The sequence below is a fragment of the Fistularia commersonii genome, chromosome 36 (genome assembly GCF_037954325.1).
Source record: "Fistularia commersonii isolate RoL2024-O1a breed Wild chromosome 36, RoL_Fcom_v1.0, whole genome shotgun sequence".
NCBI lineage: Eukaryota > Metazoa > Chordata > Actinopteri > Syngnathiformes > Fistulariidae > Fistularia > Fistularia commersonii.
In genome coordinates this window covers 2,451,554-2,472,949 of record NC_141319.1, presented here as the reverse complement: position 1 = coordinate 2,472,949, position 21,396 = coordinate 2,451,554, and the positions used below count along the sequence as shown (strand labels likewise).

Below are 21,396 nucleotides of genomic sequence, written 5' to 3'. Positions count from 1 at the left end.
TGTCTACATCTCGGCTACCTCTAGCTCTGCCTCCTCTTTTTGTCATTGGAACAGTTTCTAGTCCAAACAGCATCGCTGGTCTCACGACTGTCTTGTACATCTTTCCTTTCATTCTGCCCGATTGTGTTCTATCACATAGTATCCCTTACACTTTTCTCCACCCATTCCAACCTGCTTGGACCCGTCTCTTCACCTCTTTTCCGCACTCTCCATTGCTCTGGACTGTTGACCCCAAGTACCGGTACCTGAAATCCTCCAACTTCTTGATCCCCACTTCCTGTAGCCTCATCGCTCCACCGGGGTACCTGTCATTCACACCCATACTGTCTTGCTGCAACTAACTTCATTCCTCTCCTTTCAAGCACATACCTCTATCTCATTAAATTTTCTTCAAATTTGCTCTCATTACAGTATACAATGTCATCTGCAAACATTATGGTCCAAGGAGATTCCTGTCTAACCTCATCTGTCAGTCTGTCCATTACCACTGCAAACAACAAGGGGCTCAGAGCTGATCCCTGGTGGAGTCCCAGCTCCACCTTGAACTTCTCTGTAACCCCTACAGCACACCGTACCACTGTCTCACAGCTAGCATAAATGTCCTGCACCAGTCTAATATACTTCTCTGCCACTCCAGATTTCCTCATATAATACCAGAGCTCCTCTCTTGGCACCCTGTCATGTGTTTTTTCTAGGGTCTACAAAAACACAATGCAGCTCCCTCAGGCCTTCTCTGTACTTCTCTATTAGCATTCTCAAAGCAAATACTGCATGTGCAGTACTCTTTCTAGGCATGAAGCCATACTGCTGTTCACAATTGCTGACTTCTGCTCTCAGTCTACTTTCCACTACTCTTTCCCATAACTTCAATGTATGGCTCATCAACTTTATCGCTTTATTGTTGCTGCAATCCTGCATATCCCCCTTATTCCGAAAATTGGGCCCCACCACACTTCTCCATTCTTCAAGCATCTTGTCACTCTCTAAGATCCTGTTGAATAATCTAGTCAGAAACTCTACCACTGCCTCTCCTAGACACTTCCACACCTCCTCACATATAGCATCAGGACCAACTGCCTTTCCACTCTACATTCTCTTCAATGGAAGAGGCCACAGTTACTAATCTCTGCTACTTTGTGGTCTACAATAGTCACCTCTTCTACCCTTACCTCTCTTTCATTTTCCACATTCACCAGCTCTTCAAAGTACTCTTTCCATAAACAAGTACTTAATTGATTACTTAAACTCAACAAACCAGTACTAAGTAGATCAGAACATGAATTGAAAATGAGCAATTTCCTCTAAATTAGTTAAATACTTTTGAATAGATAAATTGTGAATAAAGTTTGTTTTTCAGAATAAAATTAAAATGTAATGGCTCCCTTCTGATTGATATGTTGATCAACACTACTTCTAGTTCACATCATACACAACCTCTTGGGGGGAAAAAAATGACAATTTGAATAATCTTGCAACAATAAGAATAATCTTGAATAATCAAGAATAATCAAGAATAATCTTGAACAGAAGTTTCGATTGTTTTTTTAAAGATCCGTTTTAAAGGTTAAAAAAAAAACTCTGGAAACTGAACATAAATACATTTTCAACCCTAAATAATTGAGGGCATTAAGAAAGATCACTTTTTAAACTATATGCGTAAGAACAAAAATAATATTTTTTCCTCTCTACCTTCCTTTCGTGTATTTTGAAAATCAAGCGGAAGTGTTAGCGCTGACGGAGCCGAATACGTCCTACACCGCAGCGTCGTCTTCGTCGCAGCCTTTCATTGTGCGTGTGTCTACAGGAAGTTGTTTTTGAAAAAAATAATCAATATACCGGAACGCTTCCGTCGACGGTAACGCCGTGAAAACTCTGTGAAATAACGATTTACTGCGTGACAGTGGACCATTTCTTTATCGAGAGAAAAAAAAGGAACTGTTAGCTAGCTACAGTGTTAGCCTTAGCCCCTCCGCCGCCGTGAACGAATGTCAAAGCCCGTTTATGTTTCCGCCGCTTCAGCGATATGTTGAACGGTTCACCGGCTCGTAGCGACGAGAGCAACATCGGTAACGTCGAGAACAACAACCCGGCGGCGGCCGTACGGAGCTACGATGGGAACAAGACGAAGCAGAGAGCCGGGAAGAAGCTGCGCTCGACGGCGCCGCTGCATCACCAAAATCCCCCACGGAACGGCCTCCACATCCGGTTGTTCGATCTCAACAACATCAACAACAGCCTGGCGGCCCCGTCCGCGGTTCAGCCCGGTACCGAGAACCTGGCCGCTACGCAGACCGGACACCCGGTCAAACAGGGAGGCAGAAAAGAGGTTGGTGAGATCGCTCCAGGAAATCTCAATTCTGGATAGAAAGCGCAGCAACTCCTTTATTAGGAAATGTTTTACAGAAAACTTGGACGTTAAGACAAAAATAACATCTTAAATAAATTTGATAAGGAATCGATTGCCACGCTGCGAACTGTGTATGTGACTACCCATACCTCTCAAGGCAGAGGCACACTTCAAAATTATGAATGATATCTACCAATCTAAGGAATTACTGAGGGTACGTTTTAATTTGTTGATAATATTTGTACATTTTGTGAAGACAACATTGAAACCACTGACCATATATTTTTCTCATGCCAAAAGGAACTGGGCTTTTGGGTTAAAACTCAGAAATGGGTTAAAGACAATTTTCCATCGTAACCTGTTTCCTTCTCAAGAGATGACATTACGTTTGGTTTACTTTTAAGCAACAAAAGAGATGAACTATGTGTCAGTGTTATTTTAGGCCTGGCCAAGTTCTTCATTCACAAAAACGGAATGCAAAAATTTTCCCCAAATTTTACATTCTTTATAAACTATTTTGAATTATATAAAAAGTATATAAAACTTATGGAAAAATCCAAAAAACAAAAAATATAGTTTGATGTCTGAGATTCCTTGTGAACCACCAAGTTAAATACATGTTGTATTCCTCTTGCAAGTTTTTTTTCTTTTTTTTTTTCTTTCCCTTTCTGTTTAATTTTATTTATCTATCGATTTATTTAATTATTTTCTTTTACTTTCTTTTTCGTGTAGCATTATACATTTCTCACAAACCGTTGTTAACACTGTTAAAGTCTGATTACATACAGAACGAATGTCCTTAAGTCCATTGCTTCCTTATTCACGGTTGTTTCATTGACATTCAGTTCCACCTCACCATGTTTATTTGTGCATATGTATATTTGTTTGTACTATTTATGTTCAATTAAAACAGAATAAAAAAAAAAAAAAATTGGCGTCCGTTATGAGAGGTTTAAATTCGCCCAGTCAGGGTAAAAACAAAATCAATTACATCATTTACACGTATTTATTAAAAGAACTATTTAAAATGTACCGTAGTTTCACGTTCATTTCCACTCTTTCAAGGAAATAATTAATAAAGTCTTGCATTGACATTATTATTCAAGTTCATCAAGGGTTTTATGTTTTCATAAATCCAAATTCAAAGGTGTAAACAGCTAAAGACCAGTTATATCCGTTTTGCTCTGCTTACAGAATCTTGTTTCTTACTGAAAATCTGATTTTATTATTTATGTCTTTGTCCTTCACAGTTGCTGAAGTCTAAAGGTGGCAGATTGGAGCGTGGCGTCACACTGCCGGGAGCCCAACCTGTCCGTAACCTCTCCAGACACGACCACGTCAGCCAGCATGTTAAGCTCGCACCGGGGAAAACACCCACTCCGAAGAAGAATAACAGCAGTCAGAGGAAACAGCGGCAGCCTCCCCTTCAGGAGCATCAGGTCCCCCTCCCTGCCTCCAACAATGTGAAGATCCTGCTTGACAATGCAGAGACCGCTATGTACCTCAAAGATAGTGAGAAGGTCTACGCCGGCGCGAAGTTCAGTGAGCCACCGTCCCCGAGCGTTTTGCCCAAACCGCCGAGTCACTGGGTGGGAGATGAGCCTCTGCGCTGCAGCCAGAGCAACGAGCAAATGACTGTTCACCTGAAATCGCTGCTGAAGGTGCAGGATCTGGTGTAAAAAAAAAAAAAAAATTATCGAAACCTTTCAGCTGTCTACACAGCAACTCAACATGACCGAAAAAACAACCGGAAAGCTAGAATACAAATGAGTGGAGTTTGATATTATTATAGGATGGAATTTTTGGGCCATATACAGGAGGAAAATATCTGAAGTTATCAGAATAGAACTTGGAATATTTCTTGGGCAAAAATAGTCATTTTATGAGATTAAAGTCATAACATTTAAAAGAAAATTGGTGTAATATTATGGGGATGAAGTTTTAATTTAAAGTGGAAAAAGTTATACCACAAGGAAAAAGATGTTGTGTTTTAAGACAATGTAACATAATGAGGATAAAAGTGGCAGTTTATTTAATTTTTTTAAAACTCCACAGAATAAACTCAAAACATAATGAGAATAAAGTCAATATTTCGACCTGGAATTTGCATTTAGTTCATACTTAATGAGGATAATATTCTCATACTAAAAAAGTAACTTTAAAATATAATTGAGAGTATAGCTTTAACTCATCGGAGAAAAGGTCCCGTGTAGGTAAAGATTTCCAACTGAAATCAGTATGCTTTTGTTTCAAAGGCCTAGTTTTCATAACTTTTTCCTCATTATAGCCCACCCTTTCTCTGATAATACTGGATTTTATTCTGAAAAATACTCAGTGTGGCCCCAAGTATCTGTCTTCTCATCGGCATTACAACTGAAAGATTGCGTTTTTTCCTCTATCTCTTACATAGTCAATTTCCCAGGAGACAAAAAGCTGCATCTGTGAAGAACATACGTATTCCTCATTGGGACCGATGATCGGACGCACATACCGTGTATGTCGCGTCTGTCTGATTTCCCCAACTCTAGAGAAAGGAGATGACTTATCGTCAGTAAATCGAACGTCCTCTAAACGTTCACCTTATGCAAAGTGACAAAGGCACTTTTTTGGGAAGCAGCCTTTTTTTGTCAACATACTTATTTTATAGCGCCTGTGTAAATATACATAAAATATTCTAAACATATTCATGTATATTTTTTTTTTTTTTAGTTTTTTTTACTGAGTTGTCTTTTTTTGTTCGTTTTGTTTTTCAAAAAACAAGGAACTGAAAACTCCCTCCTGCGAACTGAGGCACTTTGTTGACGCTCCTCCACCGAGACATGGGATAACGATGAAATAGAGACTGTTGATACTGATTTGCACTGAGGAATCAAATTTACAGGAAATTTGGCTTTTTTTTTTTTCTCCGCTGAACTTGAACTGGCCACTTGGATAGTTTTTTTCAGAACGGCCAGAGAAGAATTCAGTGAGACCTTGGACTGGCAAATGACAAGACAGCTATGTGGTTCCAGCAGCAGCTACCGGGGAAATAGGCCAGAATGTTTAAGCCACAACTGAGAGGGTTGTTTGTCTTTTTGTTTTCTTCTGGTTGTTAAATCCTCAACGCACTGAATTTCAGTTTATCCACAAGAAATCTGCGACCCTCTTGTTTTTCCGCGCAAAAACGCGATTATATGTTTTCAATTTCAAGTTACTAAACAAGTGTGATTGATATATATCAGTCTTTCATAAATGCACCAGAACCAGTTTACTGATAGATAGTTTATCTGTCAAAGATGTTGTTGGTTTTTTGCATCTACATTCCCAGCTGGACACAAACATACTTTGCACGTCAATATTTGGTTGAATGTAACTTGTGACATCATGAAAGGATGTCTTGATTTACACACCAATGACAGCTGAGGTTGATGTCGTGTTGTTTTTAAGTTAACAAACCAAAATCCTGCGTCTTCCAATCATCCAGATGTGACGGCCATTATCATGTATTCTATTTTGTTTTGTAGCATGCATTGTTGATTTTAAGTTGAGTGTGGCATTTTAACATCGTCCTCATCCTTGGTTTCCAATGGTAATAGTTATTGGACACCAGTTTTTGAATTGATGCCTTTTTGGCTTTTAATTTACATCTTTACAGTGTTGAAGTTGCTTGTTTCCAGAGTTAAACCTCAGCCTCTGCTGTTACATGTTGGTGATTTTCATGTCAAATGGACATTAATCTGATGTTGAATCAGTGATTCTAACATTAGATCAACATTTGCTTCAGATGTTTGTATTAGAATTGTCAGCATAGTTCTGCTGAAATTAACTGGACTGTGAAAACATTCAAAAGCCTCTCCAATTTGAGTCAAATTATCAATATTAGACATTTTACCCGTGCAACACAGTGGCGCTTAGTTGGCATGCCCTCACAGCAAGAGGAAAGTGGGAGAGCAAAATTGTTACTTGTCTCTATATGCAGTCCTGCAGTTGACTGCGCCCGGTCTAGAGAGAACCCCGTCTTTCACCCTATGACAGCCGGGAAAACCTCAAGCATCCCTGCAACCCTAATCGCAGTATCATGGTAGTTAATGAATGATGGGATGGACATTTTACACCCCAAAAATCCCTCTCAATATGAACTCCAAAGGTTTTGACAATTACTTGTAAATTAGTAAAGGCTTTTATTTTTTTTTTTAGTAAGTTCACTTGCTTTTAAAATCATGTGTCAATGATGCTGCAGAGAAATTGTCTGGTACTTTTCTGTAATTTCCCTGAAAAGTTGGTAAAATCTAGATTGTGCCCAAAAACATTGTAAATGACCAGGAAAGTACCAGAGCAATCAAACTTTCACATATTAATTATCATTTATTCTTAATTTCTTTGTGTATCTGACTTTATCATGTGTATATATACAATCAGGTTTATTGATATCAAAGTATTGATTTTTAAATATGATGATGACTTTCATTCAGCTCCTTAGAAAAGGATCAGTCTCTGTTTATTTCTGTTTGGAAGGAAGATTATCAGATTTTTAAGTCTGATTCTCAATAACATGTGGGCACTAAACTGTGTTCTCTCTCCTTATTTTTTAAGCCACCCAGGCATTAACAGCACCGACTGAGCTGTATTGTTTTCTACTATTGAATTTTATTTTTACCAAATGTTAATTTCTTTCTTTTATACATTATTGGTGGATGTTTTTTTTTTTCTTTTGTCAAAGCCTTTCTTTGAAGAACCCGAGTAACTGACAGCATATTAATTTTCTAGTCAAGGGAAACTGTGGCTTTTAGTTTTGTGTTATTTATGTTTGTTTTTTGTGGAGGTTCTTGGTCATCCAGGTCATGGTGAATTCTTGTTGAAAACATCTTCTTGTGGCAACTGGGCTTGAATTTCTTCTGGACTTGAAGAAATTGAAGTTTTTGATAATTTACTGCCAATTCATGGAGGTGGCAATCTATGAACACGTCGGCAGATTTGTTAAATACAATTTTACTGCTGCTGCGGTTGGTTTAGAGCCACAATATAATCCTTATTATATACTACACTAAGACAGGGAAGACTAGAAAAAACCCTGACAGCATCTCACATAACATTTTCACAAGAATTAACATGGCTGACAACATTGGGGAGGGGGAACCGCATCTGCGAAGCGAAAGTAAAAGAGGACGTCAAAATAAGGACAGACCTACAAACAATTCCCTCCCAGATGCAGAGGAAACAATGGTAATAGACGTAAAGGGATGCTGTTCAAAGCAGCCCAGTGAAGAGTTAAAAGCAGCACTTGCAGTAGTAAGGCTGACACAGGATGGTGTTGAGGGGGTGATAACAGAGAAAGTCAGGAAGAGGGGAAGGAGTCCGCTTAAGTGGCTGAACTGCATGCAATGATAAAAGCATTAGAGTGGGTGGAAAGAAAGGACAGAAATATCTATACAAATTCAGCATATGTTGTAGGAGTGACACAGGTCGAGCTCAGACAGTGGATCAGGGCTGGATATGCGACTGCATCAAAGATTCCTATTAAACATGAGAAAGACATTCGACGACTTGACTGATTCACTGCAGAAACCGTGCCGGCTGACCATGATTAAATGTAAAGGACATGACAAAACAAACTCAGTAATTGCACAGGACACAATGACGTAGATCAAGCAACAAAATGAGTACTGTCTACAACATATTGCCCACATCCATCCATCTTCTCCCACTTATCCGGGTTACAGTTGCGGTGGCAGCACCCGGAGCAACGAGGCCCAGACCTCCCCACGCTCTTTGACTGCTTCAGTAACTTCATCCCCGGAAATAGATGCTTCGCTCCAGAGTCCCCGGTCTCTGCTTTCTCATTGGAAGGTGTTTCAACGGGGATGAGGAGGGTTTGGAAGTATTCCTGCCACAGATCTACAACATCTTGAGTTGAGGTCAGCAGCGGCCCGTTCCCACTTTACAAGGTGTTGACAGAGCACTGCTTCCCCCTCCTGAGCCGCCGGATGGTGGACCAGAATCTCCTCGACGCCCGCTGGAAGTTGTTCTCCACAGTCTGCGAACTCCTCCCAAGGGCCACTTGTTGTCTTGTTCACACCTGTGGCATCTATAAACCTGCTGACTGTTGTTGGACTGCGGGACAACTGTGCACCACTCTGCTGTCAACAGTCTAGAAAAGTACCTTTATCTGTTTACAAAAATTAAGAGCTTGATAAAAATCAGAGAAGTTCCCTACAAAGGGAAGTTGGTCCAAATGCATTGGAAATGAGCAACGACTGAAGTGCGTTGGCCGGGAATCGAACCCCAGTCAACTGGTTGGAAACCAGCTATGCTAACTGTTATACCACCAATACATTGCTTGAGATTTTTTTTATACAAATGTGGAATGTAACAAACATCGCAGGACAATTGTGAACGTGATGTGAATAATGCATTTTAGCTGGTGTATTTATTTACGCAACTTGCAGGTGGGAAGTTTTAAGACTGGTTCTTCTGCAGAGTAACCATTCACCTTCACTGGGGATTATCAGTCCAACTCCCGGCAAGGTTGAACAGCACCTTTTTATTCACCAGGGAACCTGGGTCTTCCTGAAGCCCATTGATTTGGTTCTTTATATTTGAAATGGAGAATCTGAATGTTTCTCTGACCGAACTTCTCAAAACAAATAAATGTAGGTTTTATCTGATTGGAGGAGCTGCTGTCTAATCTCAATATGGACCAACCAGTCTTTGTCTGCACAGTCAGGGAGGGCTATTAGCTGGAATATACCTCATGCAGTTTTTCCTCCATACCCCAGCATAGAGCAGAACAACTGGCGCCTGGAGGTCCCTGCCCAATTATCTCATTGCCAGGCTGAAACTTCTAATCAGGTTTAAAGGCCTCTAATATCCCTGGATTCATTTTACTGCCTGGAATACAAACCATTACGGACAGGAAGATAAGCTCCAAGGTGACCTGCAATGCCCTGGTCAACCCACCCCCTTAATTGAAAACCCTGATTGTGAGAGAGTGAATTGTGGTAATGAGTCAATCATCCAGTTGGTACTTATTATTGACAATCATTTTTACTATTGATTTATATCTTTATATTTTAAACCTGTATCTAGGTCCTCACTGCGCCCGATGACACAAACAAAGATTTGCGTGTTCTTATGCGAGTTGACTGAGAGCGCCACGGGGGGTTGAAGTGACATTTCATCAGCCTTTTTACCCCAGATGTTGCACCTCATTGGCAGAGCTGCTGTCTTCTGCGTTTTGGGAAGTGACCAAGAGCGTCTCCGTCCGGAGGCTGGAGGACAGAGGTTTTTGATGGAAGTTGGCTAGCAGTGCAGGTTGGAGCATGTCTTGTTGAAGAGCCATCGCAGCGACTGCAGTACACTGAACCTGACATCTGAAGGAAACAACAAAAATTCTTTCCTGGTTTTAGCTAATTCTTACCTTTGTGTGACACTCAGATTAGCAAAAGTCCAATTCAATGGTACAAGTTCTTAGAGCCTGCTGTGCAGCTACCAGAAATGCAAACTTTAGTTCAAGCAGCATGTAACGTAACCAAAAACAGCATAATTTTCGCATTGCACAATTTGTCATTTGGCCTGAGCTGCCTTCTCCTGCTGTCCCACCAGTAGATTTACTCCCTTATCTTCCATTAATGATGGTTGGTTTGACTGAGAAAACTGCTGATCACAGATCTCCTGATTTCTTACTTAGTTTAGAACATGGGGGAAGAAAGCCTCTGCTCGGAGGTCAGCTGACAAAGAGGTTCCCCGCAAGAAATCAGCAAGCGGTTTTCTTAATTATGAGACCCTCTGGTACCCACACATGTCAAAGGAACTTAAGATGTTTTTTCGAGTACAACTCAATAATTAACTTCTGATTCTTCAAAATCATGAGCTTGAATGAGCCCGGAATTCCTCCAGTCTGTTAATCAACATGTAAATCAACGACGGGGCACTCGAACGGGGTCCGCTAACAAACCGCTTTGCAGAGAACTTAAAACAACAATGGTGGACACCTGGAAACAGTTACAATGACAAAAAGACAGGAGGCAGAACTAGAGGTTGCAGAGATGAAGATGTTGGGGTTCTCTTTTGGAGTGACCAGGATGGATAGGATCAGGAATGGGTCTATCAGAGGAGCAGCACATGTTAGATGTTTTGGAGAGAATGTCAGAGAAGCCAGTCTGAGATGGAGGAGGAGGAGGTGTCACCCCACAAACTCTGTTACTTTCTCTCCTCCAGACACGTCTCTCCTTCCTGTTTTGACATAACGCCGCGGAGTCACATGGACCATCCGAGGAACCTGCGTCCATGCCCAGCTTCCGGCGGATTTTCGCTCCACCACCCTGCATGGTTCTGCAAATAAAGTTCATGTGGTTCCTTGTGTAGATCCTGGTGGTGGTGGGCAACCAGTCAGAGCCGCCGCAGAGGCGAGAAGGAAGGGTTTAACCAGGACAGGTCAGCTGTCAATCACAGACACCCTCTCATTCACACCATCAAACTTCTTCATCTTCAATGAACCCACAATTATTTTTTGTTTGTTCTTGGAAGATGGGGAACCCGCATGGAAAACCTGATTAGAACCTATAACCTCCCTGCTGTGGGGCATTGGTGGAGTTTAAAATAACAAAAACAAACAAAAAAAAAGACAATTCGTCCACGATGAATGGTGGCGATGACACAAATTACTTACAAATTACAAATTACTACTGGTTCTATTGATCCACCAGCCAATTTATTTGCCACGATTATAGTGGACGGGGAGGAGAGGCTGTGGCGATGAGTTTTCATCTGCAAGCTCCAAGCCCAGTAAGTTAAGAGCCACATTTAGACAGGCAACAAAAGCATAGTTGCTGCAGATCGCTAACCTGCCTTTTCCAATGCAACACATCAAGTCATTGTGAAGAGGCTTTAAATGCACCGCAGCATTTAATTGAATCAAGTGGTTTCATGTATTCACTGGAAGGGTTGAACACACACACACACACACATACATATTATTAGCTAACTTTGTGGTCTGTTTGTGAAACCTGGAATTTTGGACTTTATTTTCCCCATTTTTTTAAAAAAGTTGAAAGATAATGGCTTGAAATCATCACCTTCATTTAAAATCCCAGCTCAATGAGGGCGGCCTTCTGCCTCAACCAGTGGGGTAGAGACAGAGCCAAAATGATCTACCCTCTGATAGCTGACATGGTCCAACAATAGCTTAGATATTCGGAATGTGAATAACGATGGTGGATGCTGGCGAGACCCTGCAGAATATCAAGCCACGCCCCTTGGAGCCCTTCAAAGATGAGACCCCCTGACCACAGGAGAAGATATTAAGTTACAATCATGCACCAATGACAGGACACGATAGAGGCTAATAGGCTAAGTGGAAGGAATATGCAGGAACGTGCGACTGCTGCGACATTCGCTGAGAACGACAGTTGGTTGTCCAGGACCACACCCAGGTTTCTCGCTTTTGTGGCTGGCCTTACCGCAGTGTTGTCGATGGTAATGGCCAATTCTCTATGCAGACAACCTTTCCCCGGGAGAAAGAGCAGCTCAGTCTTGTCTAGGTTGAGCTTCAGGTAGTTAGTTGCCATCCAATCTGAGATGTCGGACAAGCAAGCTGTAATTCGGGTTTCCACCTGTATATCTGACAGAGGGAAGGCCAGGATCGGCCATGCGTTGTCAGCATCGCAGTGGTAAGAGAAGCCATGGGGGCAAATGACAGAACCAGGCGATGTTGTGTACAGGAAGAAGAGGAGAGGGCCTAATACCGAACCTTGTGGAACACCGGAAGACAGTCTGCGTGGTTCAGACACAGCCCCCCGCCATGTCACTTGGTAGGAGCGACCTGTCAGGTAGGATGCCAACATGGAGAGTGCAGATCCTGTGACACCCAGACCCTTGAGGGTGGAGACAAGGATCTGGTGGTTGACTGTGTCGAACGCGGCTGACAGTATAAGCACAGACGAGAGAGACGGCACTCTCGCTTCCTGCAGTGATTGTGACACTGCAAGGGGGGCCGTCTCTGTCGAGTGACCTACTTTGAACCCTGACTGAAGAGGGTCCAGGAGGTTGTTTTGCTTGCAGATTGCGAGCTCAAGTGTTTTTGAGAGAAATGGTGGTAGGGAGACAGGTGTAGTTTTTGACGTCAGATGGGTCAAGTGCTGGTTTCTTGAGCAGAGGGGGGACCCTCGCAGACTTGAAGGCAGATGGAGAGCAGCCTGTCTGGAGGGACATGTTGATGAGGTGAGATAGGAAGGGGAGAAGGTCTGGTGCTATGGATTTTAAGAAGGGGGAGGGGACCGTGTTGAGGGAGCAGGTGGTCGGCCGGCTAGATGATATGAGTTTGAGGACCTCAGGGAGGGAGAGAGGGGTGACGTGGGGTAGGCTGAGGTGGGTTAGGAGGGGATGAAGAGGACGGGTTGGGGGAAGGAAGTGACTGGTGCGATGGGTTGGGAGGGAGAGGAGGGGTGGTTGGCTGTGGAGCTAGTTGGATTGGGATAGAAAGAGGATCTGATGTCATTTACTTTCTTTTCAAAGAGGTTTGTGAAATTATCAGGCAGGAGGGAAGAGGTGGGAGTGGGGAGGAGGAGTTTGGAGAACTGTAGTGAAGGCTTCAAAGAGTTTCTTGGGATTAGATGCAGAGGATTGAATTTTGGAGCAATAGAAGGTGGCTTTCACCTTTGCGAGAATGGAGGAGAAGGTGGATAGGAGTGATTTGAAGGTTAGGAGGTTATCAGGGAGTAGGGACTTCTTCCATTTGCGTTCAGCCGCTCTGAGGGTCCGTATGTCACTACGCACAGTGTCAGATAGCCATGGAGCTGGTGGGGTTGAGCAAACAGGTCTGGAGGTGAGAGGGCAGTTGTTCTATTGACGAGGAGAGGGTGGAAATCAGCCTGTCAGTAGCTTTGTCATCCAGCGAGTGTGCTTTGTGGACTTGCTGAAAAATTATGCTAGTCCCTCAGCTGTTTTAAAAAACATGTGACATTTGGGCATTCACTTAAGCCAGGGGTGTCAAACATACGGCCCGCGGGCCGGAACTGGCTCACAATGGGGTTCAACCAAGCCAGCAGTAAAATTTGAAAGTGAAAAAATGCATAAAAGACAAGGATTTAATTTTTTGATTAAATGCAATTCGAGAATCCGCTAGGGGGCGCACTATTTTGGTCAGAGTAGACGACAATCCACATCACTGAGACGGACCAATCAGCAGACGTTATCAATGTACCACCTGCTGCTTGTTATGACGTTGTTTCTACCCCGTTCTCTACATCCCCGCTACGCCCTCATTAGCCAAAATGTCGTTATCAAAACAGAGAAAAGTAGTTAAAGAGTGTCGAATTTTCAAAGAAAATTTGACGACGTCCTATCTATTTACGGAGACGCACGGGAAACCTTTGTGCTTGGCGTGTTTGCAACAATTTTCGGAATTTAAGGAATATAATATACGGCGCCACTACAAGACTCATCACAGCGAAAAATATGACAGCTTGCGAAGACAACTGAGAAGAGATAAGATCAACGAATTACTGTCGGGTCTGAGGAAACAGTGTCTACTTTCACCCATAGCCGAGAAATCAGTGATGTAGCGGTAAAAGCCAGCTAGCTAATTGCTAGCGAAAATGTGCAATTTAATTTTAGTCACCAGCTTCACTACTAAAGAGGTGGTGGAATTCTACTGTTCATGCAACTCCATGCGTTTTCAGTATGTATTGTATGTGTATTTATGTTTCATGTATGAAGTTTACACATTTACAGGACAGGTAAATACGTTCTTCCTTACACACTTAATAGCACTCTTTAGTTTGGAGGGTGTAGGCAGGGATTCAATTTAGATTTTATATGCACATGTGTAAATAGTTTAAAAATCCCTTTCTTTATATGTCTCATTTAATCTTAAAGTGCATTACTATATTTTTCAATACCAATTACTTGTTAAAGTTTTGTGCCTTTGTAAAATCAGTGGGATTGCATGATCACATGATTGCAATGCAAACATGTGAATGATAAAAGTAAATTGCACTTTTGTCTAAGGAAATATGAGGTGTTTCATGAAATGTTTTGTAAAAGGATTGTTCATTAAATTCCAAAATTTTCCTTATGTCCTTGTACTTCTTTACACCAAACCAGAGGAAAGACATGGTATTTTGGTTATTTATTGCTGAGTATGCTATTATTTTAATGGTCCGGCCCACTTGACATCTACCGAGGCCATATGTGGCCCGCGATGAGAAATGAGTTTGACACCCCTGACTTAAGCTGAAGTTGGTGCTCTTGCATTCAGCAGAGTGAAAGCCTAGTCCGTAGCGGGTGTCTCAGAGGGCATCAAGTTGCACACAGATTGAAGTGATTCAGCAGTCCCCAGAGCACTGACAGGTGGTTCTAGTCCGATTGGATTTTAAGTTTCTATGGAAAATTATGCTGAAAATTACGCTTTGGATCGTCTGACACTGTTAAACTTGTTTCTTCATATTTGGTGCCTATTTTGTTTTTCTACTAACAAAAAATCTACAGAAGATTAAACTGTAAATATCACTGTCTTCTAAACATGGGAACAAGTGGCTTGAATCTTTTCTCTAACATTTCTATATTTAAAGTCAAACTGTAAACTTTGACTGACAAAATAACGCCTTATATAAAGTCGTATATTAGTAATAAATCACAACCAACTGTTTAAAACTCACCTGCCTTAACTAGTGTGGAAGCAAGCAGGTGCCCTGCGAGCATTTCTGTACAACCACACAGTGATCCCACCCTTTCATGAACTCTAAATGTTCTGTACTTTGGGAATATTATAGTCATGAGGAAAATGCTGTTAGAGATACAGATATAACGTGTAAATCAGTAAAAGACAAAAAACTAGGGGAAACCAGTTACCAGTTATAGGCAAGACATGAAGAAACTCGAATTTTAAGGGGGGGGGGGTATGAGTATGTACATTAGAGCTGTGATGCTGTATTAAAGACTGCACAGAAACCTGACCGTTTTAGGCTGCGCACACACACACAGGTCATTTACTTTGAAAACAAGGATCTCAAGGAGACCATGAGAAGCCAGATTCCTCTTCACATAGACTCCACTACTTTTAACCCTCTCAGGCTCAAATTAAGTTGTAGTTGCAGGAAAAATCTGATATTTGGCTGTCGCAAATCTGTAACATCTGCCTGGAGAAGGTTAATGGTCTTGTGATGAATCTTATTCCCTTTTAAAGCTACCAACTCGTGACTTGTCAGCAAACAGCAAAAGCTACACCCGCGTCTGATCAAGTGTCCAATTCTTACTAACGTTTTTAGAAATGTCTGCAGGTCGATGCTTCTGTAATGTCTGTGAACAAATAAATAAAGTGCAATTCATTATTAAATGCTGATTTTCCTCCATCAAGAGGTTCGGTAGCTTGTTTGATTAGGTTACTATAAGCTTGGGAATTAAAATGACTGCTTTATTTGCAGTGCTGGTGGCACCATCTAGTGTACATTGTTTTGAGGGGTGGCAGTCAGCTGATCTTATTTCCTTACTCAGGAAATCCAGATCTGAGGTGAGGACGACACCTGGCCCTTTGCTTGGGGCCAGCTGCAATGCTAAGACTTTCAATTCAGTCTGGTACATGTTAAATTCTTCACTTTCAGATTACTCTTGTGGAAAATTACTGGTTAATTGCATTAAGATCAGACGGAACTAGTTTCAGGCTAGTTTTATGAAGCAAGTTGTAAATGCTGATGTTCAGAGGTCAAGGTAGGAACTGAGGCTCCTTGTTTTCTTCAGGTCAAATATGTATATAGTATGGTATGTGAAAATCAACAGGAAGGAGGGCAGTAAGTGAAAGCTAAATGATAGACAATAGAATAGATTTTGACCACCTTGCTAAGACACAAACCAAATCATGTCAAATAAAATAGTGAATAATAAAATAGTGTGGCCTGAAAACAGGCCACAGAGCAATATTAGTGACAATAAAAAACTTTATTTTTTACATTACAACTGGAATTCTGGGAATTCAAACACAACGTCTTTGCCTGTGAGCTTCTTGTAGACCCCAGAGAAAGTTTCCACCTGCAAAAACACAAGTTTGACATTTCATTTGATAATTTAGTTTACCAACAAAACCTCCACGGCAATTTACACAGTAACTCAAAACACAAATTATCTACGGGATGTAACCAAACATATTGAATAAACTGACACAATTTCAGAAGTAAAAATTGGGCTTTGTAAAATTGGTTGTTTGGACAGGTAAGGATCCCTGTCAGATATGGTGGCTCTGTGCACTGCATGGTTTAGCTCCCCAGTCACAGCCCCAGAGGGACTCTGGGAAGATGTAGGAATATGCAGGACGCTCGTCCACGCCGGCAGCAGCCGGGGGACAGAGCTTTATCTCCGACATTGTGGAACGGGACTGTACGTCTCAGCTCGAGGCTACGCTCCCATACGCCACCAGGACAGAGCCGGGGAGACACGCTCCCTGGATGTCCACGTCGGTTTACACACACATGCACACTTACTTTGTGTTCAACGTTGTTCTGCTGCGCCTTATCCAGATGGACCTTGATGAGACGACTGCTGTCCAGTTTGACCCGGATCCTCTTACCCACAATCTCACTGGGAAACACCAGATCCTCCAAGATGGCATCGTGGACCGCGGTCAGAGTACGGCTGAGGAGAGGAGACATTTCATACTTGAATCAAACACACCAGAATAGAAGACTGTTAAAACTACAGTTTGACAGACAGCAAACATTCCTAAACACCTTCGATATACCATTGAACTCGACATCTTTGTCTCTGTGCCGGAGAAGACAACTAACCGCCGTTTAAGGTTGGTGGCACTTAAATCAGCTGCTTGGCTGTTACACAAAATGTTTCATTGGAGGCTGCTCTGATGAAATTGGCTTCATTAAAAGATTACAGGGATGTGTGGGAACTTCTGAATCGCCTGTTTTTTCCAGGAGACTGGAACCAAAGCCCAGGACCACCTCTTTGAGGAGGTTTAAACATCGATTACTTTGGGCAAATAATAATGATCTTTGACTTTGCCCTTTTCTTTACTTCCAATTGATAGCTAGTCACTGCAACACTAAATATAAAACTGATCACCACCTTCTGAGTTCAACAGAATTTATCATGAAAAATTGCTGTTTCCTCAACTATAATTTCACAGAACAAGTAAAATGTTTGCACAGCTTCCAATATGAAAAAAAAACAAGTGAAATAGGGAAAATAAAAGCAGTTTTAATCTGTGCACTGCATGGTTTAGCTCCCCAGTCACAGCCCCAGAGGGACTCCAGGAAGATGTAGGAATATGCAGGACGCTCGTCCTCGCCGGCAGCAGCCGGGGGACTGAGCTTGATTTCCGACATTGTGGAACGGGACTGTACGTCTCAGCTCAAGGCTACGCTCCCATACGCCACCAGGACAGAGCCAGGGAGACATGCTCCCTGGATGTCCATGTCGGGTTTCTTTGATTTTTAAATAATTATCTGGATTGAGACCCTCTCGATGTTCATAAGGATGAAGGTTAATGGATTTCAAAGCTTATTATGTCTTGATATTATTACGGGTTAGATTGTCAAATACCCCCCATTTTACAAAAGACGGCGGATTTCTTTTTTAAGGAAAATTAACAAAGGCATGATTGTTTTAGATCGCAAACGTTCTACAAGCCCTGCATCAAGGAGTAAGTGAGTGGGTAAACCAGCAATAGACACAAGTGGTCATTCCAAGAGACACTGTTGCTTCAAATTGTGAACTATGTGAATCCATCAGGTTTATTGACACTGTTTTCCACAGAAAACCAACCCCATGATCAATACTACAATGAAATCCAGATTGGACTACATTTTGTTAATTTAGGAAAACCAGGACTGCATGTCAGCGCAGTCCTCAATTCCACCCCTTACCCAATCAGAACTCCGTTTCAAACCCAGGGAGGTATAGCATGATGCATGATCAAAATGTTGTCGATTCAAACTGATCCCGCCGGGGAAGGTTCTCGACTCGGATTAAACAGCACAGATCTCTTCCTGAGCAGATAAGAGATGCAAGAGAGCACCGTGTTTGTTTTGTAGCAGCTGGTAACAGTAAACCGTCCACTCACCTCCTGGGACGCTTCTGCTTATTCTTTGTGCGGCTTTTCCTGGTGGGTTTGGGCAGAATTCTCCTCTGAAAGTCGCGGGAGAAAAACTCAAGATTAAACACTGCAGTTCAAAAGGGGATGCTAAAACCCTTTTTGTCAACGAATAAACCGCAAGGATATATTTCATACCATGTAAAAATTAATATACCCTCCACTCAATCCCAACAGATTGAAATTTCAAAAGAGTGAGCCTGGTGTTTAATCTGTGCACTGCATGGTTTAGCTCCCCAGTCACAGCCCCAGAGGGACTCTGGGAAGATGTAGGAATATGCAGGACGCTCGTCCTCGCCGGCAGCAGCCGGGGGACAGAGCTTGATCTCCGACATTGTGGAACGGGACTGTACGTCTCAGCTCAGGGCTACGCTCCCATACGCCACCAGGACAGAGCCGGGGAGACATGCTCCCTGGATGTCCATGTCGGGTTTATTTGATTTTTAAATAATTATCTACATTGAGACCCTCTAGATGTACATAAGGATAAAAGTCTGTTGATTTCAAAGCTCAATAGTTGGTCTTAAGATATGATTTAAGGTTAGATTCTTTTGTCAAATATCCCCTATTTCACAGACAAGTTTGATTTCAGGGGACCAGTTACATTTCCTCTTAATTATGGAAAATTAAAAAGTCATGATGTCCATATTAGACCTTTAAAATCACCTTACAGCAGGTTAAACATTAACATTCTTCCTTATGTCTGTGTGAAAATCAAATCTTAGCCTTCACCCCGGACCACTTGTTAATTTCAACCCCCGGATTGAGTTGGATACTTTGGAAATTAAGACATTTGTCATTATAGAGACTCTGAAACGCAATCAAGTTAACATCATCAACTGAGGGTCTTTACACCCAGGGAGAATGCCATTAACTTATTCTATGGTCTGTTTGTTGTGCATGCAATTCAAAGTTCATCAGATTCCCTGACACCTGGACATGATGTACTTGATATAGCACAGCATTAATCATGAAGGCAGAGCTTTGAAGGTTAAATAAAACAAATACAAAAAACATCAATAGAAAAATTTAAACAAAGGTATTGATCAGGACAGCGGTGCCTCTTATTAGTCTGAAAACACACCATTTGTCAAGTCATTCTCTCACCTGTGCAATGAAGACCACATGCTTGCCACTGAACTTCTTTTCCAGCTCCCTCACCAGTCGCACCTGAATCTTCTGAAAAGACTTCAGCTGAGGAACGGGAACGAAGATGATGATGGCTTTCCTGCTGCCACCGACCTCGATCTCCTGGAGGAGTCAAGGACAAAGAGTAGGGCTATTAATTAAAGGGGAACACTGAATCTGATCCTGAAGCTCATTGGTCTGAATCTGTGCACTGCATGGTTTAGCTCCCCAGTCACAGCCCCAGAAGGACTCTGAGAAGATGTAGGAATATGCAGGACGCTCGTCCTCGCCGGCAGCAGCCGGGGGACAGAGCTTTATCTCCGACATTGTGGAACGGGACTGTACGTCTCAGCTCAAGGCTACGCTCCCATACGCCACCAGGACAGAGCCGGGGAGACACGCTCCCTGGATATCCACGTCGGACCAGGACAACAATAATAAGTACAGGATGAATCTCACCTTCGCCGCTGTGATGTTCAACTCTCTCAGCTGAGCCTTCAAGTCAGAATTCATCTCCAGCTCGAGCAGAGCCTGCAGGAATACCATGATCACATGTTAAGACAACTACTGGAATACCAAACTTGCAAATAGAAACACTCGGGCAACCACAATACAAATGAACCAAAACATTTACATCTACACATTGTGGAAACAACACAAAAGCTGTAATGTAATCATGCGACATTTAAACATGAAAGTCTTACCTGGGAGATCCCTGACTCAAACTCATCTGGCTTTTCGCCATTCGGCTTCACTATCTTGGCGCTAGTACTGAACATGGCCTTTGTCGCTGTTAAAAAAAAAAAGAAAAAAACAACATAGATTGGAGTGGCTCTGTCTATTGGGTCGCCCTCAAACGCTAAAACTGCGTATTCAAAGCAACCTATCAAGTCTATCTATAAAATGTGAACATTCGCTCCATGGAGCTAACCGTATGCTAGCTAAGATACCTTAGCTGGTTCTGGTCTGCTACGATTGAGTTTATAATTGAACCTAAATGATAATTCGCAACATCTAAGACAGCCATACTTCGGATAAAAAGAAATATATAAGATAATAATTCGATAAATCGGTACTGCTCCTGCCAGCTTACAAGAGTTCTACACACATGTGCGGCCTTCCGGAACTCTCAATGCTACAACCGCTCAGCGAAGGTGAGTACTACACAATTTACGGCCAGAAAAGATACCCACCCGTACCAATAAACTACACAATCCGAAAAGACCACAGCCTTCCGGTGATGTGGGACGTGAAAAATGTGGCGATTGAATAAAAGTTAAACACATTTTAGCAAAGCGCACACAGAAGAAAATGTGACGACTGACCTCGTTGAACGACGGCCGAGAAAGAGACCGGAACATCGCGAGAGTTGAATTAATGCGGTCCGGCCATGTTTATATGTATCGCGAGAGTTGGAAGAGAGCGCCTTCCGGCGTTGTCATCGCGAGACTATGCCACGTGGGTCAAATCCAATAATTTCATCCGAATCGGAGCAATTGACTTAAAGGCGGTGTTCGGCGAAACTTTTTAAAATCTCTTTTAATTGTTTTTTTTATTTTCATATTGAATATGATGTAATCTAATATCGTCACCCTCTTCAAATAATCGCCTAAGTCATTTTTTCTGATTTTTCAGGAAACACAAAAACCTGAACCATTTGCCACACTAGTGACATAGACAATTTCTACTAAAGGGGTAGAATGGGACAATCCGTTTAACTGAGGATGTAGGCAATTTTGCCAGAGGCGGTCAGCATCATGAGGAGATGATTTAGGCAATGAAAACATTTTGGGGAAAAAATGACTTAGGCGATTATTTTCAGAGGGTGACAATATGTGTGATAAAGACA

At 42.1% G+C, this 21,396-nt stretch overlaps 2 protein-coding genes and 4 non-coding genes across 8 annotated transcripts; 1 reads left to right on the top strand and 5 right to left on the bottom strand.

Annotated features, from left to right (window-relative positions):
- The first annotated feature begins 1,752 nt into the window (after positions 1–1,752).
- On the top strand, positions 1,753–6,987 carry LOC147213339 (proline-rich nuclear receptor coactivator 1-like). Its single transcript, XM_086143083.1, has 2 exons — positions 1,753–2,326; positions 3,598–6,987. Exons 1-2 carry the CDS (start codon positions 2,024–2,026, stop codon positions 4,024–4,026), a joined length of 732 nt encoding a protein of 243 aa, XP_085999209.1. The 5' UTR covers positions 1,753–2,023; the 3' UTR covers positions 4,027–6,987.
- Positions 6,988–16,237: 9,250 nt separating this feature from the next.
- rps7 (ribosomal protein S7) lies at positions 16,238–20,900 on the bottom strand. 3 transcript variants are annotated; one of them, XM_086142971.1, is made up of 7 exons: positions 20,873–20,900; positions 20,252–20,337; positions 20,007–20,078; positions 19,527–19,670; positions 18,390–18,454; positions 16,798–16,948; positions 16,238–16,348 (listed from the first exon to the last, which is right to left on the bottom strand). In XM_086142971.1, the coding sequence occupies exons 2-7, from the start codon at positions 20,324–20,326 to the stop codon at positions 16,271–16,273; spliced, it is 585 nt and encodes a 194-aa protein (XP_085999097.1). In that variant the 5' UTR covers positions 20,327–20,337; positions 20,873–20,900; the 3' UTR covers positions 16,238–16,270. The 3 variants fall into 3 exon arrangements, with proteins under 3 accessions (XP_085999097.1, XP_085999098.1, XP_085999099.1); XM_086142972.1 differs by lacking the exon at positions 20,873–20,900 and adding an exon at positions 20,741–20,868; XM_086142973.1 differs by lacking the exon at positions 20,873–20,900 and adding an exon at positions 20,747–20,769.
- Positions 16,555–16,774, bottom strand: LOC147213338 (small nucleolar RNA SNORA73 family). Its single transcript, XR_015104543.1, has one exon. It is a non-coding gene; the product is annotated as a small nucleolar RNA SNORA73 family (small nucleolar RNA).
- LOC147213337 (small nucleolar RNA SNORA73 family) lies at positions 17,528–17,747 on the bottom strand. Its single transcript, XR_015104536.1, has one exon. It is a non-coding gene; the product is annotated as a small nucleolar RNA SNORA73 family (small nucleolar RNA).
- On the bottom strand, positions 18,630–18,849 carry LOC147213336 (small nucleolar RNA SNORA73 family). Its single transcript, XR_015104541.1, has one exon. It is a non-coding gene; the product is annotated as a small nucleolar RNA SNORA73 family (small nucleolar RNA).
- LOC147213335 (small nucleolar RNA SNORA73 family) lies at positions 19,750–19,969 on the bottom strand. The gene has a single exon (XR_015104542.1). It is a non-coding gene; the product is annotated as a small nucleolar RNA SNORA73 family (small nucleolar RNA).
- Positions 20,901–21,396: the final 496 nt, after the last annotated feature.

Coding starts and splice junctions, on each gene's coding strand:
- LOC147213339 (XM_086143083.1), top strand. CDS start 2,024: ATGTTGAACGGTTCACCGGCTCGTAGCGACGAGAGCAACATCGGTAAC. Junction 2,327..3,597: donor AACAGGGAGGCAGAAAAGAG/GTTGGTGAGATC, acceptor TGTCCTTCACAG/TTGCTGAAGTCTAAAGGTGG.
- rps7 (XM_086142971.1), bottom strand. CDS start 20,326: ATGTTCAGTACTAGCGCCAAGATAGTGAAGCCGAATGGCGAAAAGCCA. Junction 19,671..20,006: donor TGAACATCACAGCGGCGAAG/GTGAGATTCATC, acceptor TGACTCCTCCAG/GAGATCGAGGTCGGTGGCAG. Junction 18,455..19,526: donor ATGTGGTCTTCATTGCACAG/GTGAGAGAATGA, acceptor CGCGACTTTCAG/AGGAGAATTCTGCCCAAACC.